The 13,645-nt window shown below is 46.3% G+C and overlaps 1 protein-coding gene across 1 annotated transcript; it reads right to left on the bottom strand.

The window, feature by feature from the left end:
* Positions 1 to 5,701: 5,701 nt before the first annotated feature.
* MAGEF1 (MAGE family member F1) lies at positions 5,702 to 7,451 on the bottom strand. The gene has a single exon (XM_023187669.1). The coding sequence runs from the start codon at positions 7,148 to 7,150 to the stop codon at positions 6,227 to 6,229; it is 924 nt and encodes a 307-aa protein (XP_023043437.1). The 5' UTR covers positions 7,151 to 7,451; the 3' UTR covers positions 5,702 to 6,226.
* Positions 7,452 to 13,645: the final 6,194 nt, after the last annotated feature.

Raw genomic sequence — 13,645 nt, 5'->3', positions numbered from 1 at the left:
GTATACTTCCTACCTAGCTATTACACATCACAGCTCTCTCATAGTGAGAAGTAATTTCTGGTACCCCCGAAACTCAAAACCGTCGATAACACAGTGCAGAACAGACCAGAGCCTTTGGTTTTGAGAGGGATCCATCCATTTTTAACTCCTGGCGTTTCATGAGGAAAACAGAGGTTTTGTTTTTGCTTTTGTTTTTCCCAAAACAGGATCTGTGGTGCCTCCTCTGTTTTTCCCAAGGAGTCCCAGGCTACCAGAAGTTAGCTTAGGGCCTCTCATGTGTACATTAAGAGTGGCAAGACAAAACAAATGAAGAAAAATATTTCAGCCCACTGAGAAGAAAAAATTTTTCCAGAAAAACAAGTTCCAAGAGGAGAAACACATAAAGGCCTTTTAAATGCATCTATAGCTTGTTTATCCACTTTTAATTAAGCTGACTTTTAACCATAAGCTGACTTTTAAAAAAGAAATCCTTTTAAAACTCTCAGTACCCAACTTTAGCCATGACAAGTGGCCAATATTCCTAGCTTCTAAACTTTACCAAAGGTAACCTCCTAGGTGCTTCGAAGACATGGTAAGCAGTTTCTTTCTTTTCTTTTTTCTTTCTTTCTTTTTTTTTTTTTTTACAAGATTTAGAATCTCCACAAGGTAGTTCAGAGAAAGGAAAATTCAAGAGAGGAAATCAGAAACTATTTGTAAGAGAAAAAAATCCCAGTAAATGGCAAAGTTACACAAATAACAAACCAGAAAGGAATCACTCCAGAAGCCAATAATTGAACCCAGGCCACCACTGTCAAAAGATAAAGGCTTAGCTACTGAGTTATACAGCATTGAGAAGCGTCTGTTGCTTTTCCCAGAAGGAGCATAGAGAAGCCAATTTCAAGCTTGCAAGGCTTTTAACTGCTCAAGAAAAACTTTTAGGACTATGACATGAACCCCAAAATTCCTGTGCTCTGGCTGGTGGAAACTAAAAACAGTATCCACACATGGTCACAAGGTTAAGCTCTTAAGGACACAAAACAAGACAGAGAAATTTCATAGAGTATTCGTTTCAGGGACCCGTAGCAAAATTTGTAACTGACCAGCCTGCCAAGCTGACTTGAAAAGCAGGCTTATAGGGGTCCTAAACCCACATTCTATCCTGTGACAGCCCTCTCTCCATTACAGAACACAGAAAGACAAATTCTTTGCACAAAGTACACCAGATGTGCTACAGCCTAAGACTAGTCTCACAAGTCCTTTTTTCTATTAATCAAACCCTTGCAGAGGAGACAAATAGTTCACTGTTTATCCAGACAAAGAGAAAGAGACCAGAAACTTGGCTGGTAAGAATTTCTTACCCTTTTTGTTGGGATACCAGGTTTCTGGGTTCCCTTTCTCTGCAGCTTCCAGAAGAATGAAGCAGCTTCTGATGACCCTGCTTGCTTGTGCTATAGCTGTGGGGTTTAAGACACTTACAAGAGAAAATCACCCTTTCCTGCTTTATGGAACCAAAGACAAGATTCTCAGTTTGCAAGATGCTGCCCAACGGGCTACATGGGGAACCGAATTAACATTTTCCATCCCAGCAAAATACACATAACAAAACAGACATTAGTCACTTCGTGCAGCACCCAATATCAGCCTAGCAAAGGTCAAAATTTTTCCATTGGTCCCTGTTGTCTTTGACCCACTCCAGGTGGGGATGGATGACCTCTGAACGGTAATTCACAATGGGGTCTCTGGGCAAGGGGAAGACCAGACAGTCACCCCGAGAGGCCTGTTGAGCCTTCTTTAGAGCTCACTGAATGTGACCAGACATAAGGGGGGTTCTCTTGAGTTAGGCCTGCTGGACTTTCATTAGCAACCCCTCTGAGATGCCTTCTACATATACAAACACACACAAAAACGAGATGGATAGATGGCCTTCCAAATCAGATCCCTAACCTAGAACTCCAAGAGTGTCCCTTCCAAACTATTCTCCTATTCTCTATCTGAGAAACCTCCTCGAAATCTTCCTGATTGAAGAGAAGTCTCCCAAACCAGGACTCTTCCTACTAATTAGAAAGAGCCAACCAAGACCCGCCCAGGAGCCAAACAGATGCCCCTCAATGGAGCTACAGACACCCCACCATAGGGCTACAGAACCAGTCAGGAGAAGGAAGAAGGTGTTGGCAGCACCTAGGATACTCACCAATCAGACATCCCACACTGGGGATACAGTAGACACCCTGCGATAGGGCTACAGTTAATGGATGTCTCCCTGGGACTATTTCTCCATTGCAATTAAATCCATGCACATTGGGTCGGCAGCGCTCTCCCAGTACAGAGTACCGGAGTTAGCCCCCAGTTCAAGAGAACTAGGTGACTGCTTGGGCTGGCTTCTGGATCCATCACTGGAGTGGGGCTACCTGTCCATGGTTCACTGGCCCCCCCTCCAGTGATGAATCCCGGATGAGCCCCCAAATTTGTAACTGCCCAAAGGGTTCACATTGCCCACTGCCTAGACAGCCAATTCATCAAGACAGGGGAATTGCAATAGAGAAAAAGTAATTCATGCAGAGCTGGCTGTGCGAGAGACCAGAGTTTTATTATTACTCAAATCAGTCTCTGATTCATAGTTTTCAAGGGAATTTCTTTCACTGGCTTTGCTTCCTAGTTGTACTATAATAAATATGATTTGGAGTAATCCATCTGCCAACACTCCCTCAACCAAATCTTCCCTGCCCCACACACACAGTGTTTCACCTAGGAAGATCTAGTTCTCTTTGTGTCTGAAGGGGGCAGGAGGGGGGATCTAGGCCTTCCTTCTCCCTCATGTGAGTGGCCATAAGCAACAGAGGAATCTGTGTCTTGCCCTTAACATGGCCAATGTCTGCTCCACATATGGGCCCAGAGGCCACACTATTAGCACTTCTGGGAAGCTGATAAAGACATCTGCAATGGAGGTCTTTCATCCTGAGGCAAGGGTACCGGTTCTGCCAGCCCTTTGTATTATTTGAAAACAGTGCTGGGGCCGGGCGCGGTGGCTCAAGCCTGTAATCCCAGCACTTTGGGAGGCCAACACGGGCGGATCACGAGGTCAGGAGATCGAGACCATCCTGACTAACACGGTGAAACCCCGTCTCTACTAAAAATACAAAAAGTTAGCCGGGCGAGGTGGCCGGCGCCTGTGGTCCCAGCTACTCGGGAGGCTGAGGCAGGAGAATGGCGTGAACCCGGGAGGCGGAGCTTGCAGTGAGCTGAGATCCAGCCACTGCACTCCAGCCTGGGCAACAGAGCAAGACTCCGTCTCAAAAAAAAAAAAAAAAAAAAAAAAAAAAAAACAGTGCTGGGGAATCATATTTGCAGATCCACAAATGCTATTTGATTATTCCATGGCATGAAAGATGAATTTGAGGTTTAGTGGAGAGGGCAGACTGAAGACTGAGGAAACACAGTTTGTAAGGGCAAAATATGCTAAGTTTGAGCAAAAGTACATTCTACTTGTAGCCAGAACTCTGAGAACACTGGGAAGAGTAGGTAGAGCTGGGACCAACATTCAAAGATAATGCCCCAACTGTATTTTAGCCTCATTTTTACCTGCTGGCCAGCGTCTTCTCATAATTACCTTGGCTACACAGCCCTTGTTTGCATCTCCAGAGAGACAGTGGTGTCTGAAGAAAGAAGATGATTCAGGAGACAGATGACCCAAGTCTGGAAGGAATCTCAAGAAGGAAATGTACAATAGTGAAAAGTGCGACCTCTTGACTCAGATTTCATCTCCAATCCTTGTTCTGTCACAGTCTATCTGTGAGACCCTTATAGCATCTGAGTCTGCTTGCCTCATGCAAAATGGAACAGATGATATCTTCTAAGACAGTTATAAAAATCATTAGGCCAGGCGCGGTGGCTCACGCCTGCAATCCCAGCACTTTGGGAGGCTGAGGCAAGCAGATCATGAGATCAGGAGATCGAGACCATCCTGGCTAACACGGTGAAACCCCATCTCTACTAAAAATGCAAAAAATTAGCCGGGCGTGGCAGGAGGCTGAGGCAGGAGAATGGAGGGAACCCGGGAGGCGGAGTTTGCAGTGAGCCGAGATTGCGCCACTGCACTCCAGCCTGGGCGACGGAGCGAGACTCTGTCTCAAAACAAAACAAAACAAATCATTAAAACACATAAAGCATAAAAAGCTGGCTCATCTTAGGTATTAAAAAAAATTGGCAAAACTACTATCATTAGTATCTGTCAAATAGAGATATTTGCAACGTGCTTGTGAAAAGGAGAAAAAGAATGCCTTTGGTCTTTAGTAAATATTTAGTAAATGGTCCCATTAGTCCTGTCTTTACCATGCACCACTACATGTTTGACCTTGAGTAAAGCCACCTCTGTCATTGGTAAGGGAGAATTTCTACTCTATCTCACTCCCGTAACAACTGCAGTGATGACTGGAGGTAATTACACATACCTCACTTGTTTTTTGGAGTTGTGATGACCAAAATTGAAGGCTAGGAATGGGGAACAATGCACTAGAATGAAACACACTGGATTTTGGGGCAACAGACTCGGGTTATAGTCTTGGTACTGCATTTTACCAACCAAAAGGCCTTACGCAAATCACCCAGTAATCTGACCTCTCATCCCTGTGAGAAAATACAAATGTGAGAAACTATCATTATTGCTCCTAGAGGGCAAAGCCAGTCTTCTCTTTTTTTTTTTTTTTTTTTGAGACAGAGGTCTTGCTCTGTTGCCCAGGCTGGAGTGCAGTGGCACGGTGTCGGCTCACTGCAACCCCCACTTCTTTTTTTTTTTTTTTTTTTGAGACGGAGTCTTGCTCTGTCGCCCAGGCTGGAGTGCAGTGGCCGGATCTCAGCTCACTGCAACCTCCGCCTCCCGGGTTCACGCCATTCTCCTGCCTCAGCCTCCCGAGTAGCTGGGACCACAGGCGCCGGCCACCTCGCCCGGCTAATTTTTTGTATTTTTAGTAGAGACGGGGTTTCACCGTGTTAGCCAGGATGGTCTCGATCTCCTGACCTCGTGATCCGCCCGTCTTGGCCTCCCAAAGTGCTGGGATTACAGGCTTGAGCCACCGCGCCCGGCTGCAACCCCCACTTCTTGGGTTCAAGCGATTCTCCTGCTTCAGCTTCCTGAATAGCTGGGATTACAGGCGTGCGCCACCACACCCAGCTAATTTTTGTATTTTTAATAGAGACAGGGTTTCACTATGCTGGCCACGCTGGTCTCGAACTCCTGACCTCGTGATCCACCCACCTCAGCCTCCCAAAGTGCTGGGATTACATGCGTGAGCCACCACGCCCCGCCAAGTCTTCTCATTTTAATAGTTCTGGTACCCATCAATGTTGTTAGCACCAAGTGGGCACTCGATATTTATGTTTAATGAATTATAAACTACCCAGAAGTTGTATTTTTAACCATTACCAACTTTTACTACAAACAGTAGTAGAAACCCTGTTTCTACTACTGACCAGGTTGGCCAGGCTGGTCTTGAACTCCTGACCTCAGGTGATCAGCCCGCTTCAGCCTCCCACAGTGCTGGAATTACAGCAACCCTCACTCAATCACCCCAGCTGGGTTAAATATCCCTTTGTAGTCTTCAACTTACTGCACTGTTAATTTCTCGTTTATTTACTTACTCTCCAATTCTGAAAAAAAGCAGGACCTTTATCTCGTTTAGTATTCTATCCCCAAGTGCCCATACAGTGCATCACAAAAAACAAGATACTCCACAAATGTTTAATTTATTAAATGTACCAGGGTATACTAATTCATTACATTTTAATTTTTCTATAGATACTCAAATAGCTAAGCAAATGGAGGTACATGCCAGTCTTTCTTCTTTTATATACAACAGACAAAAGTATTGGGAGGCTAGACACCAATCAGCTATTTTTCTCCTGGAACCAGATCATCATACTGCTGAGTTCCTTCAAACCATTAAAGTACAGCCTTCCTTCCAATGCTCCATAATCTGTTCAAAATCACAGTATAAATACAAAGTTCTTCAAGCCATTTTGCAAAACCAGCAAAACTACAACAAAATCCTACAGGAAAAAGTAGAACAATCTCATTTACAAACAGCATTTTAACAGTATTATTAAATGTAACAAAACATAAGATACAAAATCTAAATCCTTAAAGTCACACTATTTCTACAGAAATAAGACCCTCGCCCCACCTATACTACTTATGACTCAGGACAGTAGCTCATCCCCACGGGGACCCCACTGGCCAACTTTTCACCAACCCTCACCAGAGGTGGATGCCGGCCCTAGCACTGGCCCTGGCCCTCATACTGGCTTCAGCTCTGGCCGTGGCTCTCGCCCTGTCGGCCTCGTCTGCTAGGGCCTCACGGTACTGCACCGGCCAGTGCTGGGGTTCCTTCTTATGCAGCTTGGCCACGAACCCCAGGACTTTCATCTTGCTGATTTCCAGGTTGCTTCGGGGACCCCAAGAGAATTCATATTCCGGTGGACTGGTGTGAGGCACCCGCCTGTAACTGAGGTATCGCTGCTGGACAAAATCTTCCATAATAAGCCTCTTCGGATACCCAAAGAGGAAATGATACTTTGAGGGTTGCATCCCCAACCGACGCAGCATCTCCCAGACCTGGGCTTCCCTGGCGCTATTACCTCTCATATAGATAAGGCCCAGGATCATCATTAACAGACCCAATCTGGGGCCATCTCCTCCCAGATCCTCCTCCTCCTCTTCCTCAAGAGGTTTTAGTTTGTTGATCAGGATGTAAGTGTGGTGCTTGCGGTCAAACTGTTTCAGCTCAAAACCAAAGACATACCGCAGATGCTCTGCGGCCCTTGCGATGATGTCCGGGAACAGAGCCTTCAAGTCTCCAATAACGTATTTCACCATCTCCGAGCGTGTGATGGGACTCTTCTTCTTGTCTTTCACCAGGAGGAACTGCACCAACTCCGCCACCGTCCGATTCAGACGGCGGTAGGCCCTGCGCCTTGCCAAGGCTTTGACCGCCAAGGCCCTCGCGCCTTTCCGGGTGAGGGCGGGCTCCGCAGCCCCCTCCTCCCTCCCGGCGCCAAGCTCCTCCTTGGGGCGCTCCTGCGAGGCGGTCGGGGCCCGGGTCTCACCATCATGGCCGCCATCCTTCTCCCCCTCGGCCTGCGGGACCGTGAGCCCCCTGCTCTCTGGTGTCTGCAACATGTTTTCGGGCAGGCAGGTGCAGAGCGCGTATACGGGCCGAGGGGTGTGGGAGCCGCCGTGCAAGCCCTGGGGGAGAGGTTGGACAGCGGCTGGGGCGGCGGGAGTACAAGGAGCAATGGCCGAGGGAACTTTGTGGCTGCTGGGCGGCACCGCACAGGAGTCAAACCTGCTGCCGCAACGCCGCCAGCAGCCGGGACCTGCGGCGCGCAGCCTCAGTCCGCGCCCGCGCGAGGGGCCGCTTCCGGCCACCTCAGCCAGGATGGCGACCCTTGTGCCGCGCGAAGCCCCTCCTTTTCCGGCCCCTTCTGGGTGGGGGGAGGGGGGTGTGTGCCCCGGCTGCTATAAGTGGAAGTGCCCTGGAGGGTGGGACATGGATGCACCCTGTGCTGGATTTTAGGCTCGAAAACTCGGGGGCGGGGAAATGTAACCAGGACTCTCCCAGCCAAGGCATGCAGACTGGGGAATGTTTCAGTGTAGAAGGGATGAAACAGGGATGGAGTGCCACTCACGTTCTTTCTGCAAGTGCCTATTTGTAAGTGTGTGTATCTCGGATTTTCAGTGCTTTACCGCGGCTCTAGTGCAGAGTGCACGGTGAAGGCTGGGAGGTAAGACTGTGCGAGCCAATTAGTAAGGGATGCTAGGGAGATTGAAATTTATTCTGGACATAAAGAGAAAACACTGCAGCGGGATTTAAGCAAGTGAGTGTCCAGACCAGATCTGTATCTTCATGTTCTGGCGGTATTGTGGAAGATGGATTGGAGTTTGGCCGGCTAAAAGCTAGAATCCAGTTTGAAGGATTATTATAGTGCAAACTAGGAATCGGTACCTGGCCTATTCACTGGGGTGTATCTTCAGTGCCTAGAGCAGTGCCTGACACAGAGGAAGTCAATAAATATTATTCAATGGGTCATTATGATAAGGGAGTAAGGACAGCAGATTCCATGGGGATCAGAGGAAAATGATAAGATATACTGAGGAAGTACGGCACAAATAGGGACTGGTTGGAAGAAAGGGGAAGTTTTTTGTTTTTTGTTTGTTTGTTTGTTTTTGTTTTGCTTTTTGTTTTGCCCAAGTCAAATTTGACTACTCCCATGTATTTCTTCTTTTTCTCTTTTTACACACTCTGAGCTTTCTTCCGCTTCTTGCTCCTTCCTTCCTTCCTTTACTTCCCTTCTTCTTTCCTTCCTCCCCTTCTACCTCCCTCCCTCCCTCCCTTCCTTCCTGCCTCCCTTCCTCCCTCCCTCCCTTCCTCCTTTCCCTGTCTGAAATGCCTTCTCTATTACCTCCATTTCTCCAAATCCTGTCCACCATTCAGGGCCCAGTTTAAACATCACCTTCCCAAACCTTCTGTAGTCACCATGCATAGAAGTTATTTATTGTCATCTCTGAATCACCTTAGCAATTTGTTAACAACCACGTATACAGGCCTATTAGGTGCCAAGCTCCATTCTTAGCACTTTTCAAATATTAATTCATCGGATTCTCACTAATGTAGGTACTAATACCATCATCCCCATTTTATAGATGATTGTGTCTTTTCTGTGACACAGTTTGCTGCTTACTAGCTATGTAATCTTGGGCAAGTTACCTAAACTTCTGCCCTTCTGTTGCCTTATCAGTAAAATGAGTATAATAGTAGTAACAGCATTGTGGCGATTATGTGAAGTAATGCACATAAGCATTTAATACAGTGCTTGGTACATATTGATATTCAATAAATGTTAGCTGTTAATTATTGCATATTTTTATATGCAATATACAATATTAGAATTGCAAGATGAACTGTCCTGGAATGCCTAGCACTCTGTGGAGATGCGGAGGAGGTGTCCTGGGACAAAGCACAGAACCAGGTCAGTACTCACCCATTCTGTGACCTTGCACAGGATGCTCAAACACTCTGGGCCACTTCTTTCCGATACTGTAGCCCTGCTAGGTAAGTGGTATTATTAGCTCCATTTTCCAGGTGAGGTTACATACAAGGAGGTTAAGTAACTTGCCCAACATCACACAGCTGGGACGTGAGCCTGTATAGTATGACTCCAGAGACCGTGCTCTTAACCACTACATTCGTGGATGTTAATTATTATTATCATTTACTATACTTTGTATTTATAATTTGTTGTGCTTATCTTATTACCCTTCCCAAACCAAACATCCTAAAAGCTAGGGCTATGTCTTTAACTCTTTTGAAGAGCTTCTCATAGTCAATACTCGATATATAATTGGCAATGAATAAATGACAGAAGGCTTTACTTTTTTTCCCTGGGAAATAACAATTATTTTAAGTAAATATCTGACAGACTTTTCTAAATCTAAATATGAAATCTTCCTTTTAAAAACTTTTGAAAATATATACCCATTTGTATCATATGACTTACAAAAACTGAAAGTATGTGAATGAAGCAGGAGAAGATGTTTATTATAGCCCAGCTCGAGGCTGTTATTAGTTTTCATTGTGCCAAACATTTTATGTACAATATAATTTAGTCCTCACAAATCCCTATTAAGAAGGTATTATTATCCACATTTACAAATGGGAAAACAGTCACAGAGAGGTTAAATCACCTGTCCCAAACCACCCATCTGTTAAGTGCTAGACAAGAAATGAAAACCCAGATTTGTAAACTCTGAAGCAAGACTGCCTGGTTATCTGTTTTTCCTGAAGGTAGAGCGAGCCACCCGTACCTAAAAGGACAGTGCTAGAGATAAAATAGTCCACTTGCATATTTTCCTCACTACAAGGATTGCCAGGAAGATATGCAGGAGATATATGCATGGAAAGGAGCATGCAGAAGATACATTAAATGAAAAGAATTTTGAGGGACAAATCTGTGGTAATAGGGCTGGATTTTAAGAACTGAATGAATGACAACACTGCTCATAAGAAGGAACAAATTGCTGACACAATGTGAATGAGTCCGGCAGATATGTTGAGTGACAGGAGAAAGATACAAAAGATTATACATATAATATGATTCCATCCATTTGATGTTCAAGGCAGGATAAACTAATCTACAGTGACAGAAATTAGGACAGTGGAGGCTTGGGGTGGTGTTGACTGGAAAGGGGTATCCAGGAACTTTCGGTGGTGATGGCAATGTTCTGTGTCTTGATTTGGATGTAGGTATACATTTGTCAAAACTTGTCAGACTGTACACTTAATAGCTATGCATTTCTTTTCTTTTTTTTGAAACAGGATCTCACTCTGTTATCCAGGCTGGAGTAGTGCAATGGCACAATCTCAGCTCACTGCAATCCCTGCCACTGCAACCTCCACCTTCCAGGTTCAGTGATTCTCTTGCCTCAGCCTCCAGAGTAGCTGGGATTACAGGTGTGTGCCACCAAACCTGGTTAATTTTTGTATTTTTAGTAGAGATGGGGTTTCACCATGTTGGCCAGGCTGGTCTCAAACTCCTGACCTCAAGTGATCCGCCTGCCTCAGCCTCCCAAAGTGCTGGGATTAGAAGCATGAGCTACCACACCCAGGCAGGTATGCATTTCATAATGTATGAATTATACCTCAAAATTTATAGAAATAAAAAGGATTTTAAAAAATGAACAGCCCTTTAGGTATGGGAGGTGGCGAGGAGTAAGAAAGGTCTTCGCTTTACCACTTGCCAGTCCCTAGATGTTACCATGTTATAGTGGAAGGGATGCAAACAATCATTTTTCTCATTTCATTATGTCCACCATGTAACTGGACAGGCGGACTTTTTTTTTTCTTTTTTCTGAGGTGGAGTCTCGCTCTGTCGTCCAGGCTGGAGTGTAGTGGCGCCATCTCAGCTCACTGCAAGCTCCATCTCCCGGGTTCACGCCATTCTCCTGCCTCAGCCTCCTGAGTAGCTGGGACTACAGGCGCCCGCCACCTCACCCGGCTAGTTTTTTTGTGTGTGTTTTTTAGTAGAGACGGGGTTTCACTGTGTTAGCCAGGATGGTCTCGATCTCCTGACCTCGTGATCCACCTGCCTCGGCCTCCCAAAGTGCTGGGATTACCGGCGTGAGCCACCGCGCCCAGCAACAGGCAGACTTTTAACACTCCTAAGCTTTTAAAAGGGACGAAAGGTATATGTCTTTGGTTTGGGAGATGATGAAACATATAATTCAATGACTGTTGGGTTGGAATCTTCTTGAGAGAGGATCTCAAGCTAAGCTTTTAAAAGGGACGAAAGGTATATGTCTTTGGTTTGGGAGATGATGAAACCTATACTTCAATGACTATTGGGTTGGAATCTTCTTGAGAGAGTATCCTTCTTAGCCTAGACTAGAGTCTTCAAAAGCTCACAGTGCTTTGTACAGTTTCATACGTGGAAGGGAGAAGGATATTCCACTGGAAAAGTAGATTTGCGGCTGAGCTGTCCTGGAATGCCAGCACACTGTGGAGATGCGGAGGAGGTGTCCTGGGACAAAGTGCTGAAGCACATCACTACTCGCCCATTCTGTGACCTTGCACAGGATGCTGAACCTCTCTGAGCCACCTTGTCCTCGTCTTTAGGCCCTGACAACCCTTGTTTTGCCCATCCTCACAGAGTTATTTTGAAGTTCAATCAAGATTATAAATGTAAATATGCGTTTAAAATGCTCCACCGTTAAGAAATAAATATAAAATGTTACAGACCTTTTTCTAAAAGAGACGTGGTGGAAAAATCCCAGTAATGAGGGTGACTGGCCTCTTATACAGACATTTCGGAATAGCTTACACATTCCTAGTTGAAAAAACTGTCTGGCCAAAAAAGATTAAATAAAGAAATGTCAAGTACTGACACTCTATTTGAGGCCAGTGAATACTTTGGTACAGAGCCAGGGTTATCTTGTTGGATTCCTTCTAAACTTGGCAATAGAGTCCTCCAAACTCTTGAATGCCTTCTTTACACAGGTGCTGAGTAACATGTCACCCCAGATCTGATGGTCCCCAGGCTGCGTAGGTGCTTGTGTCTTCCCTATTTCTCCTGACAGTCTTGACAGCCGTGCAGCTGATCCGGCTTCAAGCAGGGATCAGAGGAAGAGCTTTGTCCCTATCCCTAGGCTGGGACAAATTGAAGGCTGGTTTTGTCAGAGCAGAATGGGCAGAGTGTGAGGCTTTGGGTCCCTCTGTGGGGCTGGGATTGAGGCAGGATGGCCAGGCAGATGATTCGATCTGACTTGGGTAATGAAAATTGTTTGTTACTGTTTGAAGAGTAATTGTGTAAGCAACAGTACTTCTGTGTTTGGCTGCCAGTGACTCACCAGTGTCTGTAATATAACACCAAACCCAAAGGAGGAGCAGACCCTGGCCTGCAGGGGAGGGGGAATGGCAGGGGGCAGAAGGCCCCCTCCCTACTCATTCTTCCCCGTCTCCCTCTTCCACTGTCCCACCCCCTCTCTAAACCTCGAAGGAGAGTTGGTGAGAAGGCATTTGCCACCTGGACACAATGAGGCCCAGTGCAAGGGGCGGGCAAGAGCCTGGCCAGGAGCCAGGGCCCTGGTCTGAATGGCTGTTGCCAAGGGGCTGCCAACAGCCCATCTCAATCCCCAAGAGGCCAGGCAAGGGCAGGGGGCCCAACCCCCACCTCCAAGGCCCACCTCACGCCATTTGCAGGCCGTGATCAGAATGTGCAGGATGCGGGGGCTTTGAGCGGCTGAACAGAGCCGTTTCCCCTCTGCTGGCCGCCGGTCCGCTTGGATTAGAGCGGCCTCTCCGGAGCCCCTTTGTGGGCTGCTTGTTATTCCGCACGCACAGAGCACTGTGCATTCATCTTTATTAGTTCTAATTGCTTCCCCATTCTAATGGGATCTTGATATTCCCATACAATTGAAAGGAAATGTATTCATTAAAATAATTCTTCTCCTAACTGCCGCTTCAAGCTGCTCCTCTAAGTGACATTGTCTCTCTAACCACAGCCTGCTGAGGCCTCTTATTAAGACTCTAGTCAAAAGCCAACTTTGGGCAGCAAACTTTCCTTGCAGGAGTTTCCAGACACTGAAGAGAGGGTGCTTTTTAATCGGCTCACACACAGAAGTTGGAGGCCAGCTGGTGTAATTGGGGGTGCTGCTCCGGGTGGATGGAGGGAGAAGGGCTCGCCTCCAGCTCTACCTCCCACAACAATGACCCCTTTCTGCACACCAACCAGCTCATTTGGAGAGGGCTTCTCCCCCTGTCATGTGTGTGAAACTTCTTGTTTATGCCACAAGCAGTTACTAGGTGTGTTTTAAGCCCAAGGCACTGAGTAAGGTGCTGTGGGAAGCGTGGAGACAGGGCTGTAGATTCCAGGCGTTTACGGTCTTGGTGGGTGGCTCCCAACTCCAAGTCCCTAGAGTTAGGTATGAGAGGAAAGGCTGGCAGAGTTCTCCATGTTCAGAGAGCTTACTAAGATCACGAGCTGAGAAAAGCAGGCTATTATTTCATAAATATGTTTGATTTAATAACCAAAATCTTTCAAGCTGTGGGACCATGGGGGTAATACAAGAAGCTTTTTGGGACGTTGGGAACCACTGATCTATTTCAGGGAATAAGCTGTC

The sequence above is a fragment of the Piliocolobus tephrosceles genome, chromosome 2 (assembly GCF_002776525.5).
Source record: "Piliocolobus tephrosceles isolate RC106 chromosome 2, ASM277652v3, whole genome shotgun sequence".
Taxonomy (NCBI): Eukaryota; Metazoa; Chordata; class Mammalia; order Primates; family Cercopithecidae; genus Piliocolobus; species Piliocolobus tephrosceles.
This window is presented reverse-complemented; position numbering and strand designations above follow the sequence as displayed.

Excerpts from the sequence above, each read along its gene's own strand:
- MAGEF1 (XM_023187669.1), bottom strand. The coding sequence starts at position 7,150 with ATGTTGCAGACACCAGAGAGCAGGGGGCTCACGGTCCCGCAGGCCGAG.